Source organism: Brienomyrus brachyistius, chromosome 9 (genome assembly GCF_023856365.1).
Source record: "Brienomyrus brachyistius isolate T26 chromosome 9, BBRACH_0.4, whole genome shotgun sequence".
NCBI classification, from domain to species: domain Eukaryota; kingdom Metazoa; phylum Chordata; class Actinopteri; order Osteoglossiformes; family Mormyridae; genus Brienomyrus; species Brienomyrus brachyistius.
This window is the reverse complement of record NC_064541.1, coordinates 7,109,840-7,134,600: the sequence shown is the minus strand read 5'-3', so window position 1 is coordinate 7,134,600 and position 24,761 is coordinate 7,109,840. Positions and strand designations below refer to the sequence as shown.

At 48.1% G+C, this 24,761-nt stretch overlaps 1 protein-coding gene across 6 annotated transcripts in view; it reads left to right on the top strand.

Moving 5' to 3' along the window:
- ulk4 (unc-51 like kinase 4) overlaps window positions 1-24,648 on the top strand; it is a 61,810-nt gene extending 37,162 nt beyond the window's left edge. For 4 of the 6 annotated variants that reach the window (XM_049024880.1, XM_049024877.1, XM_049024875.1 and 1 more), the window contains 8 exons: window positions 795-887; window positions 4,802-4,850; window positions 9,422-9,527; window positions 11,655-11,821; window positions 14,140-14,262; window positions 14,623-14,808; window positions 23,317-23,402; window positions 24,350-24,648. In XM_049024880.1, the coding sequence (XP_048880837.1) occupies window positions 795-887; window positions 4,802-4,850; window positions 9,422-9,527; window positions 11,655-11,821; window positions 14,140-14,262; window positions 14,623-14,808; window positions 23,317-23,402; window positions 24,350-24,413 (874 nt within the window). In that variant the 3' untranslated portion in view covers window positions 24,414-24,648. The remainder of the gene's footprint in view (window positions 1-794; window positions 888-4,801; window positions 4,851-9,421; window positions 9,528-11,654; window positions 11,822-14,139; window positions 14,263-14,622; window positions 14,809-23,316; window positions 23,403-24,349) is intronic. The other 2 variants (XM_049024881.1, XM_049024878.1) reach the window with 1 other exon arrangement.
- Window positions 24,649-24,761: the final 113 nt, after the last annotated feature.

Here is a 24,761-nt window from a genome sequence, read left to right as displayed (position 1 = left end):
ATTATTATTATTATTATTATCCATCCATCCATTTTCCAAACCGCTTATCCTACTAGGTCGCGGGGGGTCCGGAGCCTATCCCGGAATCAATGGGCACGAGGCAGGGAACAACCCAAGATGGGGGGCCAGCCCATCGCAGGGCACACTCACACACCATTCACTCACACATGCATTCCTATGCGCAATTTAGCAAGTCCAATTAGCCTAAGCATGTTTTTGGACTGTGGGGGAAAACCGGAGTACCCGGAGGAAACCCCACAACGACATGGGGAGAACATGCAAACTCCACACCCATGTAAGCCAGGCGGAGACTCGAACCCGGGTCCCAGAGGTGTCAGGCAACAGTGCTAACCACTGCACCACCATGCCGCCATTATTATTATTATTATTTTATTATTATTAAAAAATACAGCATGCTATAAAGTGGCATGACCCCCAACAACCACCATTAGCTGCTAATTTCCATCACTGCTTGAAAGGAGCCAAATAACAAGGGCCAGCTTTCCAGACACTTGTTGCCATGCCGATAACTGCACCAGTGTTTAGGGAAGGACTGGAGCACCCTGACACGTCTCCCCGGTATATCAGTCGCCCCGCGGAGCATGCGGAGAGGCTCCTCCAACAGCTCCTCCGCTTTCTCTGTAATTGAAAGCAGTTTCTTTGCTTCCTCGCCTTCACAAAACACTGCTTTCCCATTTCCCCTGCCGACCAGTAAGGAGGAGCTGTGATGCCGGCCCTGCTTGCTGTCTTCTCCTCGCTGCTTTACACCGTGTCGGCTTCTCCCTCCTCTGCAGGTTTGGGTCCTTGCTCCTGGAGTCGGACCCACTGCCTGTTTACGCCCTGAAGCTGATGGTGTCGCTGACGGAGCACAGCTCACTTGTCAACAGGTAAAGGCACCGGGCTCCTCCTGGACCCCCTGCTGAAATGAAAGAATGGTCTGTATCGGTGGTTCTGGTTTTTGCACTGTAACCCAGCTTTTACCATGCCAGCTCAGTCGTGATGCTATATCAAGTATAGATTTAAATTAATGCTATGATCAAGCATGCAGTGCACTCTGCAATTTATGGCAGTCAGTACGTATCGCACAAATCTGATTGGATGTTCCATTGACTTCTAAATGAAACATCTGTGGTTGGGCTTCATGAATTGCTTGAGTGTTGACTTATTTTGCACTTAGAGTTTGTAGACCAAGTCCCGTTTGGTTAATTCTAGGTTTGAGACTGGGAAATCTTGCTGGTTTTAAAATGCTTACATTTCCAATTCTGCCTTCCTACTTTGCCTGGGCTGTCGAGAGCTTGGGGCCCCCCGTGGTAAATGCAAGAACCTTAGGATCCTCAAACCCACAGTTTGGGCTAATCAGCATACTGTCTAAGACAGCTCTGGCCTTTTTAAAGCAGTTATCACTGCCTTATTTACTGGAACTCACAGGTTGTGCTAACCAGTGTACTAACCCCCTGCACTGAATAGTAAGCGGAGGATTTCATCCAGAAATGATGGTGATAAAAGCCTTCAAAAAAAGGGGGGGGGCAGGTAAGGATTGCAAACCCCCCACCAAGGTATCTGAAGGGGTCTTGCGCCCCAAAATCCACAGTTAGCCAAAACCAGTGTAGTATATAAGACAGTCCTGGGCCTTATTAACTAGCACTGCCATAGTAGATACATGGACTGCACGCATAAGGTGGGGAACATCGCTCTGGGCCTTCCTGAGACCTGGGGCCCCTAATTCCAGGCCCAGGGGGCCCAAGCTGTAACCCACTCATGTATACAGGTGAGAGTGAAGCTTGTTGTCAGTGCGTAGGGTCAGCCATGGATCCGGCACCCCTGCATTTTTCAGGGGTTAAGAGACTTGCTCAAGGGTCCAACAGCAATGTGTTTACTCTGCCAAGTATAGGATGCAAAATGGCGACTCCCTGATCAGTGTCCCTACCGTGTCCTTAAGATTAAGGATTAAGAGGCCTGCTGGACAGTGCCGTGTGAAGGGGTATCTTCCCCGTGGTCAGTGTGCAGGGGAGGGGAAGTAGCCGTTAGCCTGCCAGTGAAATCGCAGAGCTTGTGTGTGCAGCCTCTTCCAGTGCAGTGCGCATGTATCCCGAATCCCGCGCCATGTCAGGTCACCCCCCGCCAAAGGCATGTAGAGCTGAGTGAACGAATTCTGCTGCTTGCTCCCTGAATTATTCATCCTGAATGTATCCATTAGAAATGACGGCTGTTTAATGTTTGACTCCGGGGGATGGTTCGAGACGTTGGCTCTCTTTAAAAGCGACGTGGTAGAAGTTCTGCAGCCTTGCGTGGTTATGGTCATGTTGAGGTCATGCTGTCTTATAAAAGACCATAGGGATCATGTTTACACAAAGTCATTATTATTATTATGGCTGGTCAGGGCCGGGCAGAGGGTTATTGAGGAGCGGGGGCTGGGCCGCTAAGATTTGTGGGGGCGTCCCAGCGACCTTCTGCTCATAGAAAGAGGACCCAAGCCCCCTGATTCGCACCTCGTTCCTTCATCATCATCATTATTATTATTTTAACAGATTCAGAAGCTATTCTGGAGGACGCCGTTATCCAGAGTGATGCTTATTGTGTCAGAATCTAATTTCATTTAGACAGTCTCTGAATGACTCAACAAGCTGATCTCCGATGGGAGTGTGTGTCGGCTTTGAGCCCCGCCGGCCACTGACCTTACATGGCCTCATGCTGCATCTACCGCTGCCGCTCCATCGTGCTTCTGTCTGCATTTACTGTCACAATTTATTACCGAGCTGTAGGCGGCCTCCAGCTCCAGGCTGGCTGTGCTCCCCCCCCACACACCACCCCACCGAGGATCGGCCGCAAATCACGCCGCCATCAGGGGAATGAGGGGTGGGGAAGCCTGTATCGTAGCAGCAGGGCAGGTCGGCGCCCCCAGCCAGGGGGAGTGTGGGCGGCTCGGTGCCTCCTTCCAGGGGGAGAGGGGGCGGAATGATACCCCCAGCCAGGGGGAGTGCGGGATGGTTGGCACCTCCTTCCAGGGGGAGAGGGGATGGAATGATGCCCCCAGCCTGGAGGAGTGCGGGATGGTTGGCACCTCCTTCCAGGGGGAAAGAGGATGGAATGATGCCCCCATCCAGGGGGAGTGCGGGATGGTTGGCACCTCCTTCCAGGGGGAGAGGGGATGGAATGATGCCCCCATCCAGGGGGAGTGCGGGATGGTTGGCACCTCCTTCCAGGGGGAGAGGGGATGGAATGATACCCCCAGCCAGGAGGAGTATGGGCACATTGGCACCTCCTTCCAGGGTGAGTGCCAGCAGGTCAGCACCTCCTTCCCGGGGGAGTGTGGGCGGCTCGATGCTTCCAGCCTGAGGGTGTGCGGACAGATTGGCACCTCCTTCCTGGGGGAGAAGGGGCAGGTCAATACCCCCAACCAGTGGTAGTACAGGCAGGACGGTGCCTCCTCCTAGGAGGAGAGCAGGCCTGGAGAGTGGGCAGGTTGGCATCCCACTCCAGGGGAAGAGGAGGCAGGTTGGCACCCCCTTCAGGGCCCTTAGCCAGGCAGACACCTGTGCTCAGACACAGAGGCACTATAAAGCCTATCTGTCATCTTTTTAAATGGCTGCCATGCTCACACGCCTGTGTAAATGTGCTCCCGGAGGGGCCTGAACAGATCACCCCTGACCGCGAGACATGTCACCTCGTGTCGCTCCCTATTCCTCTGACTGCGTAGTGAGCTGTCCTGGCCTGACCCTGCTCCTTAAACCATGCTGCTAATGGGTACAAGTATTGTTGTACTTAATCTATGTGGCCTGTTGTTGAACAGTATCTATCAGGTCAAACAAATTTCTGTTCTCTGATTCAGTCCAAATAAAACACATCCCCATTACCAAATTGCAGCTCTCTGCTCCTGTCCCCTCTCTTCTCTCCCCTCTCCTCACTCCCCACTCCCTTTTCTCCTCTCTCTTCTTCTCCCTACTCCCTTTTCTCCTTTCTCTTATTCTCTCCTCTCCCCACTCATCACTTCCTTTTCTCCTGTCTTCTTTTCCCCTCTCTTCACTCACTACTCCCTTTTCTCCTCTCCCTTCTATTCCCCTCTCCCACGTCCTCACTCCTTTCTCCTCGCTCCTGCATCACACTCTGTCTATAGCAGTACTGCTCTCCGGCATCATTGCTCTGAGAGCCTCTTCTTCCCTCTGCTCCATCACTCTGAGCTCCTCTCATTACTTTGGCTTCAGAACAATCAGATTTGTTGTGTGCATTTTCTTTTGTAGTTCTGAAATTTATTTTTAGATTATGAAAATGGATAGATGGATGGTGTGTTTTTTTATTTTGAATATCTTCAGTTTGAGGGCTGATAGAAAAAGTAATAGGGTGGGAGTACGCGGTTCAGAGAGTGCATTTCCTGCGGTCAGCTGAAGCCAACTCTGGGGTCTTCTTCGATATGAACTTCAGTTTGTCTTTGTTGACCCCTAAATATAAATATGGCAGAATAATAGCAGTTATTTTTGTACTTTCCCTCGGCGGTGTTCAGATGTCTTATTGTGTCTATTAGAACAGAGACTGTAATTGTTCCTGAAACAATAGATCTAGTCAATACAGGTGGAGAAAGGCTATTTCCACTAAAAGCATTATTCTGCGTTACCCTGGGGTCTCGTCCTCAACTGCCCTTTTCAGCAGAAAATGCATGCAGAGGGCATCTCCATTCGGCAGACAGCAGCAGACACGGCCCATGCGTTTGCTTAATGGAGATAAAACGTACCACTGGATGTTCACCGCTGACTCTCCTCCGCCTCTCCCCGAAACCCTTCCCGCCTGCCACCCCCTTCCTCTGCAGGCTCATCGAGGAAAGCCCTCTCCCGGCGGTCATCTTTCGAGTCATCTCGGTAAGTGGCCCGTGAGATCCTGACCCTGAGACACAGCGATATCCGGGCAAACGCAGGAGCCCCCATAAAACATGGCACCTGCACGCCGGTCTCTGTTATTGAAACAGCGTCAGCACATGGTCATTTTTCACAGGCTCTGATAAATCTTATGACGTGTGATTTACTCGGACGGCCTTCGTCGGCCCGGTCGTAACTTATGATGGCGGCTGTCTGATGAAGCCTTGCAGAACACTAAATCCTGGCAAGTTTTCACACATCCAAACAGCATTTGTTGTTATTAAGTTAAACGTTATGATTTTGGTTTTTCCTGGCCTCATTGGATTGTTGCGGCGATGCAGCCAATGTCGACCTGCTTCCTGCGAGGACGTTTTGGCACCCAGGAAGGGAGGAACTCCTCTGACCTCGGACTCTTTTGTTCAGCAGGTCGCGTGTCTGGCTGTGTTTCTGTCGCGAAGGCGCCTTGTTCACTAAAAAAACGTTACTAGCGTCAGCCTCACTACTAGATGCTTGTTGAGTGCGACAAACCTAAAGCCGTCATTTGTGATGTTTGGAAGGAAACAGTTCTTAACGCTACTGCCTTAAATGCTTAGTTGTCACTTTCAGGTGAGTGACTCTGTGGCTAAAATTGGGCGGTTCAGGTTCGAGGAACCACAGCTGGGCTTGCTGTGTCACCCTCAGGTTACTGATGATCTCAGTGCACGCGTCTCTAATATAAACATATAAATAATGGATCGCCATCAGCTGAGCTTGCTGGTGTGCCATGGCCGACCCATTCTGTAGACCTCGGTAACTGACTTCCTAACGCCCTGTGAAGACCCTGGCTGCTTAATTATGCATGGAGCCATTGAAGATTTCATTAAACAGCCCAGATAAAAGAGGGCCAGTATCCGGCACGATGGTCACCTTCCTCATTATCACGCTCCCCCAGCTCTCACCCGTAGCCAATTTACAGCACGTAATTAGGGTCACCAGAAACAAACATTATTACCCGACCTTGCAAATGCACGTGTAAAGCTGTGACTGTCGATTTCGGGAGCCAGTTACCACTCCTTAACTCGGATAAAACCCACGGTGCGCAGGAATGACCTCCCAGCTCAGCCCCTAAATTCAGACATGAATTATGGATAAGGGTGTTGGGGACATGAATGGACCTACCGTAATTACTGGGAGCCAAAATGCGTAATACACGTTATTCTGCAGGGCGCTCGACTGACAGGAGCTGAAGGAGCTCCGCATCGGGAGATATGGAAATGGGGAAATGGGCAACGTGACCCCATAACGGAGCTGATAAAAGGCGCTACAGACTACCGTGATGACCTCATCCGGGATGCTGTTTGTAATGCGCGCCTCATTAAACTGCCTGTGTGTAATAACAATAAGTTACATTTATATAGCGCCTTTCACAATCCCAAGGTCACTTTATAGCTAAGAAAAAATAAATATATCACTTGGAGACACATGTGTCATGCATCCACTGCTTGCAGGGTGGGAGTCTTATTGAAACAGCATTGTGTTAATGTTATACATCCTGTTTCCTGCTCTATAAACCATATCCTTTCATAAACATTGTGTGCAGAACCAGTTAAATCATAAATGCTGTTTACAGTGTTTCTCGCTGCATGCATCGCTTACAGTGTTTCCTGTTGTACCCACCAGTATGCACCATTTATAGTGTAACATTCTGTTTACAGTGTTTCCTGCTGAGTGTTTCCCGGCGCACACGCTGTTTGTAGTGTTTCCCGCTGCACAAGATGTTTTACAGTGTTTCCCGTTGCACAAGCTGTTTAGTGTTTCCTACTGCACGTGCTGTTTACAGTGTTGCCTACTACACGTGCTTATTACAAGCTGTTTGCAGTGTTTCCCACTGCACGTGCTGTTTACAGTGTTTCCTACTGCATGTGCTTATTACAAGCTGTTTGCAGTGTTTTCCACTGCACGTGCTGTTTACAGTGTTTCCTACTGCACATGCTGTATGCAGTGTTTCCCGCTGCACAAGCTCTTTAAAATGTTTCCTATCTACCGCAATTGCTGTTTACAGTGTTTCCCACTGCACACGTGCTGTTTACGGTATTTCCCACTGCACACGTGCTGTTTACGGTGTTTCCCACTGCACACGTGCTGTTTACGGTGTTTCCCACTGCACGCATGCTGTTTACGGTATTTCCCACTGCACACGTGCTGTTTACGGTATTTCCCACTGCACACGTGCTGTTTACGGTGTTTCCCACTGCACACGTGCTGTTTACGGTGTTTCCCACTGCACACGTGCTGTTTACGGTGTTTCCCACTGCACACGTGCTGTTTAAAGTGTCCCCCTCTGCTGGTTCCCACCTTGGCATATGGCATTTCCCTCCTGTCCCTCTGGTCCCACAGCTGCCTTCCCCGTCTCTCTCTAAATCTGTTAGAGCTCTTCTTGGAGGAGCTTTTTGGCGTATAATTAAGCCCGCCATTGATTTTCTCTCCTCCTTCCCTCTTCGTCCTCTTGCTCCTCACTCAGCAGCCCTCAGGTTTGCTCCCCCCCCATTATCCTGGCAGCTCATTATGTTGCTTATCACCCACCCCAGACCCCCCCCCTGTCCACCACCCCCACCATCTGGATGATTAAAACCTCCCAGAAGCTGCATTTCCAGGACCCACCACAGTCCATCCCTCTCCGAGTTTTCCTGTACTCCTTTCCTGGGGCTCCCATTCGTGTCAGAGACGCCCCCTTCCCTTTGATCTTCATTGGTCCCCAGCGTTTCTATGACATCATCTGTCATGCCTGTCGCTGGCTGCATGTTTATCATGTTTCAGAGGGTATTCTGTCCCATGATTCACACCATGACCCCAAGTCATAATTTGATGTTTTTAATGTGCAAATGTGTTCTACAGACATTGGATCAGGCTGAATTGTAGAGTTTATTTGTACCACTGCAGAATGCCATAGTAAAACCACATTTTAGAAATCTCAGCAGCTGTGACCCCGCCCCTTGTCTGCAATTTCCTCCTGCAAGCCATCGTGTTGGTGCCGTCTTCCTGCTTCCTGTGGTCATAGAGCAGATCTGTAGTTCAGGGTTCCTCAACCTGCTTTGTTCAGTAGCTTTCTTTGGGTCCTTTGCTTTTGTTGACCGACATTGCAGTACAATCAGCAAGAAATTGGTCTCAAGTCATGGCTGTACTTTAATCAGGGGCTCATTCAGGCTGTATTAATTAAGAGAGTCATCACGGTAGACAGGGTGATTGCGCTAGTTCTTAAGAGCCCTCTGTTTTGTATCCAAGGCAACGCTGACCTGGGACATATAGCCAGCCCATCGGAAGGTGGTCCTGCTCTTAACCTACAGCTTGATGAATTCACGCTTTATTTTTTGTTTTGGTTTTTTTTTTATTCTAAAGTATGGGTGGGCGATATATCAATGATATATATCGATAAAATATTGTATTGTGTCATATCGTCATCAATTTGAATATGATGAGTATTGTGAAATAGCCTGAACACTTGTTTTCTTGTATAATTAACAGTTATAATGCACCATTTCTACACAAATTCCATGAGTTTGTTGTTGCCGTAATTTATCATTATACCTGTCGCTTGCTCCATAAGTATTAGTGCAACTCAGAAAAACCTGAAAACCACCTGTTGAATTTTTGCATGAATTTTAGAATAGTGACATAAATATCGATATTGTGAAGATATTGTGAAAATGTTGTGGTATAATTTTAGAGCATATTACCCAGCCCTAGTGAAACTCATTCCCCAGGACAAACAGCGAAGCAGTCAGAGAAAAAAAACCTACCACAAAAACAAGTTTATTTTTTGTATGATTTATTTATTAAAATTAAATTGCAGATAGCAGTTCAATTTGCTGCTTTTTTATTTTGTGAATCTGTTTCAGGGGAACTCTAAGGGAATTTTCAGCAAAAATGGAACATTAAAGTAAAGAAATAATTCATTATCTTGTGATAATTTTTTTTCATATGAAACTAACAATAATTATCATGATAAAATGGTTTGTTGTATCGCCCAGCCTTAATCGAAAGAGACATACATTTTTGAGAAAGCAGGTCAGTCCGTCCCTGGAGCAGCTGAAGAGGGATAAAGGGCCTTGTGGTAACATCCCTCTAACGACAATGGGAACCTTCTGATTACTGGCAGTGTGTCCTAACCTGCTGAGCCACACACCTTCACCCTTTTGCATTAGATTTTGAACCATATGAAGACAGATCTAGAGGTCGGGGTCTCCAGGCTGCACATACCAGCACCTACCTGTGATAGGGAGCGGAGCCAACCATGCTAGAAACTCCCATTTTCTACTGGCCTGGTGTCTGTAGGGGAATATTAATAGAAAATGGAGAACAGATGATGTCATGCCTTTAGCATGTGAGTGCAAAGTGGCACTGTATCGTGTCTTTTCTGGAATGTTCCATTGTGGCTGCGATAAGGTGAGTGCTGTGTAGGGTAAATGCCAGGGACTGTGTAATATGTTTCCCCTTGTAGTGGGGTAATTGGTTGTGCAGCCGGGGCATTGGGGGGGCTGCTGGAGGGAATTGTGACGGCCTCTCACTGGCCCCCTCTGCTGTCTTTGCCCTGACAGGAGCACCAGGAGAGTCCCTTGGGTGCCACCATGCAGAACACCATGGCCCTGCTCAGCAACCTGACAGGCCAGAAGGATAGCGCCTTGCAGAGGCTCCATGGTGAAGGTATGGTGCTCTGCACTGCCCTTTGTACATGCCACTCTATCCCCCAGCGATCTGCAGCTCTGCTCAAATGGTGTTTCCCTAAAGTCATCAAAAAGTGACACATCATTTTTACATTATTTAAATGAGTTTGTATTTTTATTTATTAAACAGATGCCTTTAATCTAAGAGACATACGATTTTTTTTTTAGACATAACTCAAATCAGTGCCGACACTGGGATTTGAGCCAGTGACCTTCTGATGACAGGCACAGCAGCCTAACCTGCTGAGCTTCACCCTCCCACCATATTCCTCACAGAGTGGCTCACGCACCATTATCTCCACATTTACTCTGGTTTAGTCCAGGCATCACTGCTCCAGCAGCTACGGGGAAACGTGGGGGGAATATTCTAGAATGGCTTGGGGCTGTGGGGATATGGAGGAGCACTCGCCTGTGCCAGTGTATCCCAGCTGCCCCTATCACATCATCCTCTCTCTCGCCCACAGACAGGCGCGCTCGTCATAAACAGCCCGTCTGATGCAATGTTCAGAGCCGGGAAGATGCTTTATCCCGCAGACGCTGCTGCCTGAGCAGGGGCCCAGCTGCCGGCGCCCTTAGCCTAGCCGCTGAATAATTAATAACAGCAAGACCTGCTCGTCATGAACATCATGCAGAGGTTGCGTGGACCTAGTGATGCAATTGAATAAATTCAGTATATGTGTTAAGAGGGTCACATGCAAATAGCAGACTACGATGAGTTGGTGCCCCATCCTAGAATGTTCCCTGCCTTCAGCCCCTGGATAGGCTCCGGACTCTCCGTGACCCTGAAGAGCATAAACGGTTACAGAAGATGGATGGATGGCAGACGAGCAGCAGACTGAAATATTATTTACAGACGTGGAGAGTCGTGTTACCACTGGAGAGGTAGAAGGTGGAGTTAATTGCCCCCAAATAGTTGCTCTGCTGTCCTCGCAGAGTAAACAGGCAGTAGGACCATCTCACTGCAGACCCCAAAGAAACGTGTGAAGGAGCCAAAAATATCAAAGACGTCTCAGCTTCTGGGCTGTAATTATTGAGGAGCCCTCGATGGCTTACACACAGACACACCATGAAGGCTTTGCTCTCGGCTGTCAGAGTCGGGAGATATCAGTCCATTTCAGGAAGCCCGCCGAGAGGCTACCTCTCTCCTGTTCATGTCGACCGGCTCCTACCAAAGGAAGGTATTTTTGGAAGACTCAGCATCATTATGAAGGAATTAAGCTCGGTTTCCTGGAAACCGATGACCCAGCTCTAAATATAACCCTGACAATTAACACTATCTCAGTGGCGGTTTGCACCAAAACAAGGGGTGAAGACTGTCCCTCTAATTGGCTCTTTCCTCTGTGACTCGGAGCCAATAGAAAAGAACGGCATTCGAGAAAGGGAATGTGTGAGATTAGATTTACGACAGGCGAGATCTCCGCAGAGCCAGAAGGCCTGGAGTAACCGCCAGTTTACTATATCTGTTTGTTCGTCATGTTAACATGCTATCAGGGAGGATTTGCACCTGACTGCAAATGATAGGTGGGGGTGTAGAGATATTTAGGGCAAGATCTACATAACAAAGATGGAACTGTGACATATTAATTACTGTTAAGAAGTTTAAAATGAAACCGATAAGAATCTATTTTGAGTTTCTGCTCACAAAAATACTGTGTGTTTTTTTTTTTTTTTGGAAGACTATAATAAGGAAAATTGTGTGTGTATCCCACATCTGGATAAATCATGTGGTTTTCACAGCGTATGACTGTTTGTAAGAGTAGATGGAGATGGCATTTGCCGGTTGCAGGCTGCCATCTCGCTGAATATAGCAGTAAAAATCCCTGCCGTGATGAGAGATGGCAGGTCACGGATGGAACACGCGTGTGAAAGATCATGCATCAGCGGCTCCTATTTCAGCACTGTTTGGTAATGACTTTATTTCTTAGGTTTGCGAAATGAGTCCCCTGTTTATGCACCCAATATTATCAGGACGCAATAAAATCCTGAAATGTGATGTAATGACCGCACAGTGCAGGTGCGGAGCTCGGGTGTGGACGTCAGCGTTAGCATTAGCGTTAGCCTCAGGCCTGCTCACAGATATCTAACGTGTGTCATTTTTCCCCATCAGCTCTGGTGGACATCATCTGCAGCGTCCTGTTCAAGGCAGCAGCCCTATACAATGAGGGGGAAGACCAGGCTCTCGTGAAGAGGGCCCACAGCCTTCTGCTGCCAGCACTGGACGTCCTACACAACGTTCTGAGGAGCACATCCGCCGTGGTCAGGCAGGCCCTCCAGGTACAGTTTCACCGCACGCTCTCCAGACAGGACAGGGCTGCTTCTGTTTTGCACTCGTGACCAAGAAAACCTTAGAGATGCCGTATTACTTCACTAGTAGAGTGTTGATGTCTTATATCATGCAGTGGCTGTTGTTTACACTCAATTCTTCACTCCTTAGCAACAGACGTCAGTCCTGTAATCAGCATACAATCTCCTGAATGTTAATTTCTCTTTTCTGGTCACATGTCTTCTCCGAGTTGTTTTATTTATTTATTTTTTTTTTTAACGGTGGCGGGGGGGGCTTTTCAGCATTTTCATGTATTACAAAGACTCCGGCAGCCGGCTGACCATGGACCCCCAGAACCTTTTACCCTCCTAGTCCAACCAGAAGGGTTTTAGTTCCTCTCCTCCGCTCCGCTCCGGCGCTCTCTTGTACAAGGTGTTTTACATGTTTATTTATGTATAACCGAAGCTCATCGGCATACTGGAAAGGGCGCTCTTTATAATAACAAACCTAATTATGAAAGCAGAAAATTTAAGGAAAACATTTGATGTTTAAAAAGGTTTAATTCCATTTGAGAATCGGAGCCACATGCCGTCCCTCTCTTTAATACGGTGTTTAAAAGATTTGAATAGGTGACATACTGTTGTAAGGTACCCAGTCCTCTGTTCCCTGTCTAAGTGTAGCTTTATCCAGCAGCTGTGTGTGTATAATAATAATTGCAAAAACCACAGGGCGCAGATAAATGAGGTTGAACTGGATGTCAGAACTCCTCCGCCGTGAGGTATACCATGTCACAGGCATCAGACGTCGTGTTCAAATCTGCATGCCATGCAGATCCATGTCTGTTGTGTATAAAATTTTGCTGACAGTAAGACACCCACACAGGGTTGTAGTTATGACTGTTTTACGGCAGCTGTAACCCCCTCCTGACCCAAAATAAATGTGCCCTGATTACTTTAAATGGTATTTTCTTTGATTTTCATTCAAATTCGATTCCCCTATAAAGACTTAGCCCCTTAGCCCATTTCATAAACTTCTAGCGGCACTCCTGTTACCCTGATGATCTAGGGAATCAGAGAGTTTTTCGAGGTTTACAGTGTATGGTCATATCCAGGCCTTATTCCGGAGCCGCTCCTGTCAGTCAGGGAGCGTCACGTGTCCACGCTGAATGAAAGCTGTAACCTTGAGCAGGAAGCATCCGCTAAGCCTGCTGACGGAGCCTGGCAGCAGTGAGAAGCTCGCAGCCTCTGAGCATGGCGGGCAGCCAGTAATCTGCTCTCAAAGCAGCATGACTTTATGATGCGTGAATTAGATTGTTATGCTCAAGTGAGTATATAGTGTCAGGCATACCCCGGACGAAATTGCTTTCTTTTTTATAGTAGGTGGAGGGATACCGGAGGACAAAGATGAATTGTATGGCTTTATTAATGTGTCACATGAAAGTGATATGTGTATGTCGTACCTCTGTGATTAGTACGTGCCGGCTTCCTGGCCGAGTGCTCAATGAAAACGCAGTGTCTTTATTCTCATTTGCAGGATGTAGTTAAAAATTCATCTGTGCAGCATATGCAGCACGAAATACAGATGCCGGAAAATCACATCCGGCTTTGTGGTCCAGCATGAGACTCCCTGACTGGGCCTGACTGTCTCTGTCTCTGTCCCTGTCCCCGTCTCTGTCCCCGTCCCTGTCCCCATCTCCGTCTCTGTCTCCATCTCTGTCCCCGTCTCTGTCTCCATCTCTGTCTCTGTCTCCATCTCTGTCCCCGTCCCTGTCCCCATCTCTGTCTCCATCTCTGTCCCCATCTCTGTCTCCATCTCTGTCTCCATCTCTGTCCCCATCTCTGTCTCTGACTCCGTCTCTGTCCCCGTCTCTGTCCCCGTCTCTGTCTCTGACTCCGTCTCTGTCCTCGTCTCTGTCCCCATCTCTGTCTCCATCTTTGTTCCCATCTCTGTCTCTGACTCCGTCTCTGTCTCCATCTCTGTCTCTGTCCCCGTCTCTGTCCCCATCTCTGTCTCTAACTCCGTCTCTGTCCTCGTCTCTGTCCCCGTCTCTGTCCCCATCTCTGTCTCTGACTCCGCCTCTGTCTCCATCTCTGTCCCCATCTCTGTCTCTGTCCCCGTCTCTGTCCCCATCTCTGTCTCCGTCCCTGTCCCCGTCTCTGTCTCCATCTCTGTCCCCGTCTCTGTCTCCATCTCTGTCTCTGACTCCGTCTCTATCCCGATCTGTGTCTCTGTCCCCGTCTCTGTCTCCATCTCTGTCCTCGTCCCTGTCTCTGTCCCCATCTCTCTCCCCGTCTCCGCTTTCATACCCATCTCCCCCTCTTCCTTCCAGAGGTTGGAGACCCGAGGGGAGGTCCAGAGCGCGGAGGACCTGCTGCTCCTGAACAAGCCTCTGACCGAGCTCAGCAGCCTTCTCATCCAGCTGGTGAGATGCCCCAGTGGCCGACACCTTAGTGTGAGTGGGCCAGTGTTAGGGGGACTGACTGCCCCCAGTTATTAAGCAGCCTTCTGTTGAATGGCAGCAGGAAGGGGAGGCAAGGTGCAGACGTTTGAAAAGATAACTCAGAAAAACAGCACAGGTCCCAGCAAGGGTCTAATCAGGTATAGTGCTGTTTACAGGAAGCGTTTCATGTCTGGGCCAGAATTTCTACCAAATCAATGTCAATCATATCAGGTTATGTTACATAATGTCTTCTGACTTTGGGAAGGTTTTATAACTCAAGCTGGATGTGGACTCATTCACTTGTGGTCCAGGAGTATCCCTGGCATTCTTCTTCTGATATTAGTGCGGGGGTTTCTGTGTGTCCTCTCGCAGCTCCCCGGCAGAGATCTGGAGGTGTATGAGGAGGCCAGCCAGTGTCTGTCCCTCCTGGTGCAGCTGTACGGAGGTGAGGGCCTGGCCTGCCTGTGCCCAGAGGACCTGCAGAGCTTGGCCTGGGTTCTAGAGGTCCAATCGGACCCCAGACAGCAAAGATTACTGCTGAGGGTGATCAAGCGTCTGGTGAGTACGGGAGCCTCCCCTGAGGGTGCACGCCTGCTTCAGAAATGAACATGCATGGCAATCAGGCAAGTCCTTAGTCAGATGTAGCCACCTAAAGAAGCAGATGTATTACCAATGATTTTTTACATTTGCTGGCCACCCCCCTCAACTATACCACCATTGCAAACTGGATGAGGGGCAGAGGGGACTCTGGTCATGTGACCATGTCTGTGATTAGACACTTTAAATGTAACAACTTTCTGTCTCACATATAGAGGAAATGGAAGTTTATAACATTGTTTGCTTATTAGATATGCATTATGTTCTGGTTAGTGTACAAATAATATATAGAATATGCAGAAATGTATCTGTCACGTCAGTGTAGTTTAAGCAGTGTGTCCATGGTGAATCATTTTTGCGAGTTGAGGGAGTAGCGATAATGAAATGCTGTTGTTTGTTTTGCTGGTGGTGATTGTGTTTGGTTGGCTGAGTGGTCAGAGTGCAGCATCTGGGTTGGACTCTCAGCCGGTGCACTTTGAAGTTTGATAAACCCCCAGCACACGACCGCCTATGTGCTGGTCATCTGATGCGCAGACACAGCGATGCTCCCGCTGTCTGAAAAAGGCCATGCGAAGCCCCCAACACGTGCAGCCTGACGCATTGCCCCCGCTGCCTTTCCCGATAAATGCATATTTTCAGGCTGTTGGGACAGGCGGCAAGCGTGCAATTCGTGTTTCCACTCTTACATTCCAGAGCATGAGCATTTTTACCCAAGTATCCTTTTCACACTCAACTGTAAACGTGTATGTATGTTGAGTTGAACGCACCTCACATAGGGGCTATGAAATATAAGACTATAAACAAAGAACCTGCATGTAAAATATGCACTTGTATCTGACTGCCTGTGGACTCCTGTTCAAAGAGGTAGAAGAGCGTAATGATGTCATCCATGCATTCATCCATCTTCCAACCACTTTTTTACCTTTGAGTCATGCTACTCTTTTCATTCATCCATCCGTCCATCGTTTATCCTTATCAGTGCTGCATGTATTGTTCCTAAAATATTATAATGATCAGCATTGTGCCTGTTGGCCATTTCCATTTTCTATTCCTGCTTGTCCTATACAGGGAATAACCCAGGATGGGACCCCAGCCCGTCGTAGGGCACTGCACCTCTGGTATTGGCTGTAATTCAGTTACACTGCCCTCTGTTGGTATTTTCATTGGCTGATGTCAGGTGTGCATGTATTGAGACACACATTTGCTTCAATGGGCTGTTTTAATTGCTGTTTTCATCCACCTGGTTGAAATATTTAATTGTTAAATAACGATTTTAAGAACATTTATACTCAGGTTTGAGGACAATCTTCTTCAATTTTCCAATGACAAGCTTATAATATGCGTATGAGTCTTACAGACCTGGGTATGTGTGACTTTCTCTGGAGTGAAAATGAAGTGAATTGGGAGTCTTGACCATTAGCTGGAACATTAATAGTGTATTTCTAAAGCTGTTCCAGTGGCTGTATTGTGCTAGATGATTCCTTTTATAAATAGAGTCAGCCCTTTATTGAGATATATATATTTATAAAAGCCGGCTCCGCGTGTTTGAAGCGTGGCACCTACCCTGGGTTCATCTGTCATCGACATCCGGCTTCTCACTCTCTGACAGCCTGCAGGCCACCTGCTGGAGTCCCATCCTTCTCCCTCTCCATCATCGCACACACTTCCTGTGAGGCTGCTTTGTGTCTGTAAAGATACAAACAATCATGATTATAGTCTCCCGGTACGTGAGCAGCTTGACTGTTTGCGGCCGTGTTGCATTGTGCTCGAAAGCGGGCTTGTTCATTCCACGGCGTCCCTGCGATTGTCGGGGTTCTGATCCGTCTCTCCCGTGCGATGACACACTTAACCCACAGGAGAGCGCTGACACAGGTGTGATTATGCACCTCTCTGCATGCATTGGGGGTGGGCTGCAGAGTGCCGGTGCCTGCTGGTAACTGTCGGCGGGGGGGGGGGGTTTGTTTTTCTGGGGCAGCCGTCGGTGGTGACGGGTCACAACAGCGAATTAGACGCGGCGTGCTAGGGAGGGTGTACCTCCGTCAGCAGCTGTCTGTCGGGGGGAGAGAGAGGGGTGGGGTTCAGGGTGGTGTGCCTGCTGACACCCCCATACTTATTTTTACACCTCGACGGTACACGGCCCCCACCCAGCCTCGTTCAGGCAGACGCTTAGCCTTGTCTGGAACATTGGCAGCGTCAGTGAGTGCGGCTGTCTGTTAGCATCAGTATTAGCAGGTTAACAGCCCAGGAATCCGTTAGCATCACTGTCATCCGATTAACAGGCCAGCAATCCGTTATCATCACCGTCACCCAGTTAACAGCCCAGGAATCTGTTATCATCACCATCACCCGGTTAACAGCCCGGGTATCCATTAGCAGCACAGTTACCCGGTTAACAGCCCAGGTATCCGTTAGCAGCACAGTTACCCGGTTAACAGCCCAGGAATCCGTTAACATCACTGTCACCAGGTTAACAGTGTGGTTGTCTGTTAGGATCAGTATCCCTGCTCTCCCTCTCCACCCTCCCAGCTCCCTCCTGCTCTCCCTCTCCACCCTCATAGCTCCCCCCTGTCCCCTTTGTCTCACAAAACTGCATCAACAGGCAGCTTCTACCTCCAGCCCCGTCAGAAATTAAGAGTCAGTGCTCATGGACCGGTTGCTTTCTCACTCACCCGCCAGACTGTCTAGTTCAAGCTGCCTCCTCTGTGCATCAGTCAGCGTTAATCAGTAATGCAGTTAATCAGCCTTGTTTTTATATTGACTGTGGATCCGGGCTTCGGTTTTGGAAGATCACCTCTTCCATCAAGATTGTCTGGGTTCTGAAGCAGTCAATCCTGCTCTAGTAATCATGCAGGAAGGAAAGTGTGTATCTTAGAGACCTGCGCGTGTGTGTGTGTGTGTGTGTGTGTGTGTGTGTGTGTGTGTGTGTGTCTGTCTGTCTGTCTGTCTGTCTGTCTGTGTCTGTGTGTGTACCTGTCGAAACACCATTACCTTCATGAGCCGGGTGTGGCTGTTATAAACATATTGATCGACCCCAGATCAATAAGTCCGAGGTGCTCATCCTGCTGCAGACCACAGCTCTGTACCTGCCAGTGTATGTTTTTTCCTATTCTCTCATCAGCACCTGTCACCAATGATCTGTCAAATAACGATACTTCTCCATATAGAACATGGCCGATGAGAGGTGATCTCATTATGCTGTGTAGTAACACTGTAAACATCACAAAGGCACTTTCACCAAGGAGGTAACAGAAATTAGTGCCCTGTCGTCGTCCCCACCCTGAGACACAGCCAGCGCTAACGCCGCTGTTGTTCTTAATTAGTTTTCCTTTCAGTGACTGCTAACCGCCTCGCCCGCCTGGGGTCTGCGTCAGCGCTGGGCCGCTTATCGTAGAGGAGACAGCGCTGGGTGAGAAATTGGCCGACACCAGGGGGGTGCCCTCTGTGTGGCATCGTAATGAGACTCGCTGCACTCGGACAGACGGCTGAAACAGGACGGACAGCCTGGCAGCCATGTTACATGGCAGTTGCTGCATGCAAGACTTTTCTGAAAAATGTTGTTTTCATGGTGGTACGGGACACGAGTGTTTTTGGGGGCTGTTTCCTGGAGTATCTCCCCTCTGCGGGACCCTGTCTAGTCCCCTGTCATGTGCCACAGGTTTTAGCTCTGATTTCTCCCCTAAACTCCATCCCGGTCTGGCAGTCGGCTGGATGGGTGGAGTCGGCTCTGCCGGTCGGTGTTTGAGGGGGTGGGGGACATAGACACGGCTGCATGTGCCGGTTGTTACATGTTATCGCTGACACAGATCTGCCTTAAGATCTGCACTCGCTTGCTCTCAGCCATGCTGGAGATTCTTGGTAATCTGATTATTTTTATTCTCTTACTTGAATTGCCTAACTTAGATGTGTATCTGTTGTCTAATCTGAGGATGTTATGAGGGAATTTAGGAATCCATCCATCCATCCATCTGTCCATCCGTTCATCCATCCATCTTCCATACCTGATTCTGAACTGGTCGCAGGGAGCTTGGACCCAATGTGTGTAGGACACTCTCACATTCATGTAGACTTTGACGTTCCCCATTTCCCCATATGCGTGTGTGAGTTTTCTCACACTAAACCATATTGTTACATAATATTCATGAGATCATCCATCCCATCCATCCATCCATCCATCCATCCATAATCTTCCACTCATTCGAGGTCAGGTCGCAGTGGCCGCAGTCTCAGCAGAGAAACCCAGACTTCCTTCTTCCCGGCCACTTCATCCAGCTGCCTCGGGGGAATCCTGAGGCGTTCCCAGGCTAGCCGGAAGACATAGTCTCTCCAGCGTGTCCTGGGTCTTCCCTGGGGCCTCCTTCCAGTGGGACATGCCCGAAACACCTCACCAAGGAGGCGTCCAGGAGGCATCCTGACCAGATGCCCGAGCCACCTCATCTGGCTCCTCTCGATGCGGAGGAGCAGCGGCTCTACTCTGAGTCCCTCCCGAATGACTGAGCTCCTCACCCTATCTCTAAGGGAGACTCATTTCGGCCGCTTGTACTCGCGATCTCATTCTTTCGGTCACATAGCTCATGACCATAGGTGAGGGTAGGAACGTAGATCGACTAGTAAATCGAGAGCCTTTCCTTTTGGTTCAGCTCCTTCTTAACCATGACAGACAAATGCAGCGTCCGCATCACTGCTGTTGCCGCACCGATCCGCCTGTCGATCTCCCGTTTCATCCCTCATGAGATCATAAATCCTTATTGGCATGACCCCGAGACTTGTGTGCTGCGCTGCCATTCACTGGGAAAGGATGCAAAGCTGAGCCAAATCAGATGCGTGAGTTTCGCGTTCCAGCAGATAGAGAGAGAGTACATGTCGAGCGGCAGCCGTCTGAGGAGGACAGAACAGCAGACTGACGATGGCGGTCAAACGTCCATCCAACCGCCACAGTGAGGCTCGAAGACACCGTTGGTCAGGATATCATCCACGAAACATGAACATCACTCTCCTAATCAGCATGAATATAGTTGATTATTGACACACATATGGCTGATTAATGACACACATATAGACATTTTCCATGTATATTTGGGTGGAAAACTGGGAAGATCATTTGAATGCAGGAGATCCTGACAGAGTTTGTTTCCATGCTACTGGAGTCTGTCACGTGCCTCACGTTTGTTCCGAATTTGCCTTGCAAATCAAATGTATGCAGACAGTTAGATATCGGCAGCAGAAATAAGCTCCTTCATTTGCTGACTCACCCATATGTTCTGCTCCATGTTCAGATGCTGGGGAAATTAATTTGGATGGGAGCGTTTACATGTCAAGCTCAGGAACTATGACTCGAATCCAGCGTGGTTGTGACATTATCCCAGGATAATTTCAGTTTGGCTTTCAGAGTTTGTTTCATTTTGTCCTGGGGGGTTTCATGAGCCCGTTTTCACTAAATGCATGTGTAAAATAACTGAAATGATACCTGTGTTTCAGTACTGGTGTTTAGTAATTAAAGTCCAGTTTCCATCAGAGCTGACGGAGATGCCCTGTGTCAGGTTGTGGATCGCGGCAATGCAGGTTGTTATAAGCAGAGTGGTCCCATGCCCATATAGCAACACATGGGGGGTGGGGGATGCTTATGATGCACTGTATTCTGAGTCTCATCATACGGAATGAGCTGTGATGCCGGTGTGGCCAGACTGCCGATTGCTGCCCTCGTCTTGCATGCTCCTCAGAAGATTAAAGCCCAAAGCACCCCCCCCCCCGAGCCTCACAGCTTTCAGAAACTCCTGCCTTCACTCTCTCTCTGCGGTCTGATGGACCATCTTCAGCTGAACTTTCCCTGTAACCTTTCTGTATGAGTCATATCACCATTTCACACGGCTGCTGTGCACTGTTAATTACTCTTGACTGAAAAATACAGTGTAGAATTATAATTCAATTCGAACTAATGCCCTTAATTTTACCAAGTAAACCTTTAAACCTTTTTCATATAAGACTTGGAATCCTGAGTGGCAGCCGTTTCCTTAAGATTTATTTTAAACCCACCAGGAAATGCCTGGTTTTATGCTCATTTGTTATTTTTTTTCTCCACTGACCTCTTTTCAGGAAGGTCTCAGGACACATCAGCTGTTAAACCTCCCACAGGGCACTGCAGAGTGAGAGTTTGGAAGTTTGGAAGTGTGAGGGAAGTAGGGGCTTATGCAGAATAAGAGTTTCACAGTGAAATATCATTCAGACCAATAGATTTGTGTCTAATAAGGTTAATATGTATTAAATCCAGAAATTTGGTTTTAGGGCTCTTTGTGTAGCTATGGGATCCCACAAGGGAAAAGATCAGCCTGAGGTGAGGAAAGAGAATTAGAGGATCTTCCTGCTTTCATTTCACTCAGAGCATCACAGATGGTGTCAGGCTTCTGATGCAACTTGTTTTTACTGAAAACATTTGTATGTTCTCTTTTATAAATGGACTTCACAGCCTTCTTATCTGCGCAGTATGATATATCGTGTCCGTTAAGCTCTGTAAGTAATGTTTTAACTGGGAGCCTGAAATGTCTCTCTGAGTGCCGCAGGTTCATCCGCAGCATCCCAGAGCCTCTGGGAGCCTGAAATGTCTCTCTGAGTGCTGATCATCATCTGGCATTTCTGCATGTTTCCGAGGTGATAGCTGGTAATGAAACCAGGCTCAATGAAACACCAGGCAATATGTTGAAGGAATTTATAGGGGCAAAAGACACGGAGACATCAGGAACATTTCTGGTGATGTGAGAAAGTGACCCTGTGAGTAGGACACTCATTTGAAAAGAGTCTCAGTTGTAATCAGACTGATCAGTCTTTCAAAGATGTTTTAAAGAATTTTAAACAGTTGTCATATCGGCGTCATTATCATTGATATAATTAAGTAGTTAAAGGACGTTTTAATGGTAAGTCCTGTGTTTTTGTTTATCGTAGAGGAGGCAGGGTCACATAAATTATATAACAGAGAAAAGCTATGCACGTATACTTCACCACAATCACCATTGATACCTGTCATGTGTTTGTAAGGGATTGTGTTATTCACAGGACCGACACACTTAATCGCGTCCTCGTTAGTCATCTTCATGGACCACAAGCCGCATGCTGGGTCTGCGGGCCGCACACAGGAGAATTACTCTCCGGATGGGAGTTAATGGCGCGTGATGTCAGAAGGGCTCTCTTGTAATGATGATGCCTTTAAACAGCTTTAAACCGTTTAGCCTCGATGAATAATGTCATCAGGCACCAGCTGTTCCGTCTCACTGCATCCACTGAGACCGACCGGCCGGCCGGAGCACCCTCTGCCTCACCCACTGTACAAGGTCCAGGTCGCCACTATCATCCTCTTCATGAAAGTTGGACATTCCTTATTTCGTGGGAATAATTAGATAAACAGTCATCTGAGGTGCGTGACTCTGTTGCCTGGTAACGGCCAAGCAGCCCCGCGGCAGAGTGGGGGGGGGGGACCGGCGATGTCATTGTAACGACGTTAAAATCCATTAGCACATTTATAAACTTGGCCAAGTAATTACTTGCCAGACAGCTTGTCTTAAAATTGCATTAAGCGCAGGAAAATTGTCACATTTCACAGCTTCTCTGGAAAAAGTGATTTAATGTATCTGTGCTACTGCCCATCTGCGAGTTAATCAGGATTATTTTAAGAATATATTTGAAAAGATGCTACACTGAAATGTACACAATAAAATCCTTTTATTACTCTTTTTTTTCCTGAGATTTTTGGTATTGTCTTTGATTTTCTTGACAGAAGATGCTACTTTTAACATGATTAATTATAAAGAATTTGTCTCATGTCACTTCACACTCTCGATGCATGAACTATATTTAATCCTTATTTTTGACAACATAATTACACCCCGAGTGTTTCAGTGTGCACTTTATCATAAGCTCATGCTTTACATAAACCTTGCAGTAGCTGTAGAAATGTAAAAGCTACAGGTAGCTGCAGACAATCAAATCAGATCAGCTGTCTATTACAGAAGGAGACCTTGAAAGTGCTACCGTTAAAAGGCACGTGTCACTAACGCCCAGATTGCGGGCATTCAGACGAATGACGGCAGCATCGCAGCCTTGTGGCTGTGCTATAGTATGAGCGAGACGCAGTTTCCACTGCCACGAGCTCGGCCTCGCATCGGTCTCGCATCGGCAGCGTGGGCTCTGTACAAAGGCGCAGATCAGAGAGGGCAACTTGAAAGCCTTGCAGCGTTTCTGGGAAAGACACAGACAGAGAGCAGGTGAGGACGTGTGGGTCACCCCCCCCCCCCACCCCCGGAGACTTTGCTGCTCTCCTGACATCCGCATGGAGCTTCTGTCCCTCAAGTATGGCGAACAGGACACCACAGCCCGCTGACGCGGAGCAATATGCAGCTGCTTCAGCGTCACTAATGCCCCGGGGACACCATGTCTATTCACACGTGTTCCGCTGTGAACATGTGCCGTGTGATTCCCCCGCAGATCACCTGCACGGACGGGTCCGGCCACGGCCTGCTGGGAGGGAGTCACCTGCTGAAGGAACTGCAGAGACTAGCTCAGTCCACCAGGTGAGTTCCCCCAGGGGGGCGAAGTTCAGTCACCACCCCCATCCCCCCCCCCCCGCCCACTCCCAGCAGCTCTCCAGCCCTGCAGTGAATGACACCCCCACCCCCCCACTCCACCACGCCAGGCCCCGACTTTCCTTTTGTTGCTGGGTGTCTTTGATCCGTGCTGGTTGCACGAGGCCAAGTCAGCCTTTTGTGATGAAAGATTCCTCCAGCTCTCACTCCCTATACACATAGATACTGGTGCATTGTTGAGCTGCCCATAGTCCCCCACCCCCACCCCAACCCACATAGATGAGGAGGGGGGCTGTCTAAAGCAAGAAAGTGACCCCTTTGAATGTGCCTGCAGGGGCCTGTAAGAGAAGGCGGTTCTGGAAGACCTTCAAGTGCATTTGTGTCCCTGCCAACGCTGCTGTTAAATTCCTTTCCACAAGACTAAAGAAAGCCTTGCAAAGTGTATTTCTATTAAAAAAAATACTTCCAGTCACAGAAGAAATTAATTATTCTCACTGTTGGAGTAGGTGTGAACATCAAAGAATGGTATTTATTTTATTTAGTGACAAGTGTGTGCTTCAGGTTAAGATATTTCCCATTCGATGTGTTTTTTTTGTAATATTTACGTTTTCATCTTGTGACTCACTTATTTCACATTGAAATATCTAATGCCGAGTCACCGAAATAGTCTGTGACACCTGTTTGTATCATAGAGGCCGCCCAGGGTCACTGTGGTCTAAAACATCAGAACTTCACTTTACACCTGTTACCCATTTAGACTGGCTGCTTCTGTACAAACAGTAACTCAGCCCATGACGTTAAAGAGGATGAGCCTTTAATACAGAGAAATGCTTCATGTTATTCACATCTATGAATAAATCCCCCATTTTTCAACAATTCCTACTTGGTCCAGAGCTGGACTGACATCTTTAGTTATGGGACTGTTGTTCTTGCAGGTCTCAGGTGGACACCTCTGTAACTTCTTTGGCTACGGAGATACTGAAAGCTGTCGGACTCTGATGATCTTCAGGCAGCCTGTGATTTCAGGGGCATTGGGTGTGTATCTGGATACACGTTTACTGCTCATTGTACCAAGTGGTTCCTGTGTGTCATAATTTAACATGCTACATTGTTATTTAAACCTCCATGGGGCAATTATGTTTTTCATACAATTTCCCCCAGAGATCAAAAACCTTAAATACTTCCCCTAAGATGCATTCATGAAACAAGATGATTAAATGGGAATTTTGATGTAGCTTTCAGCACATTAATTCAGCGGTCATTTGGAATACACACTCCTTACACCCATGCTGCAAGTGGCTCAGAGAAGATAATCCTTTTAGGTTTATGGTGTGTATTTTCAGCCTG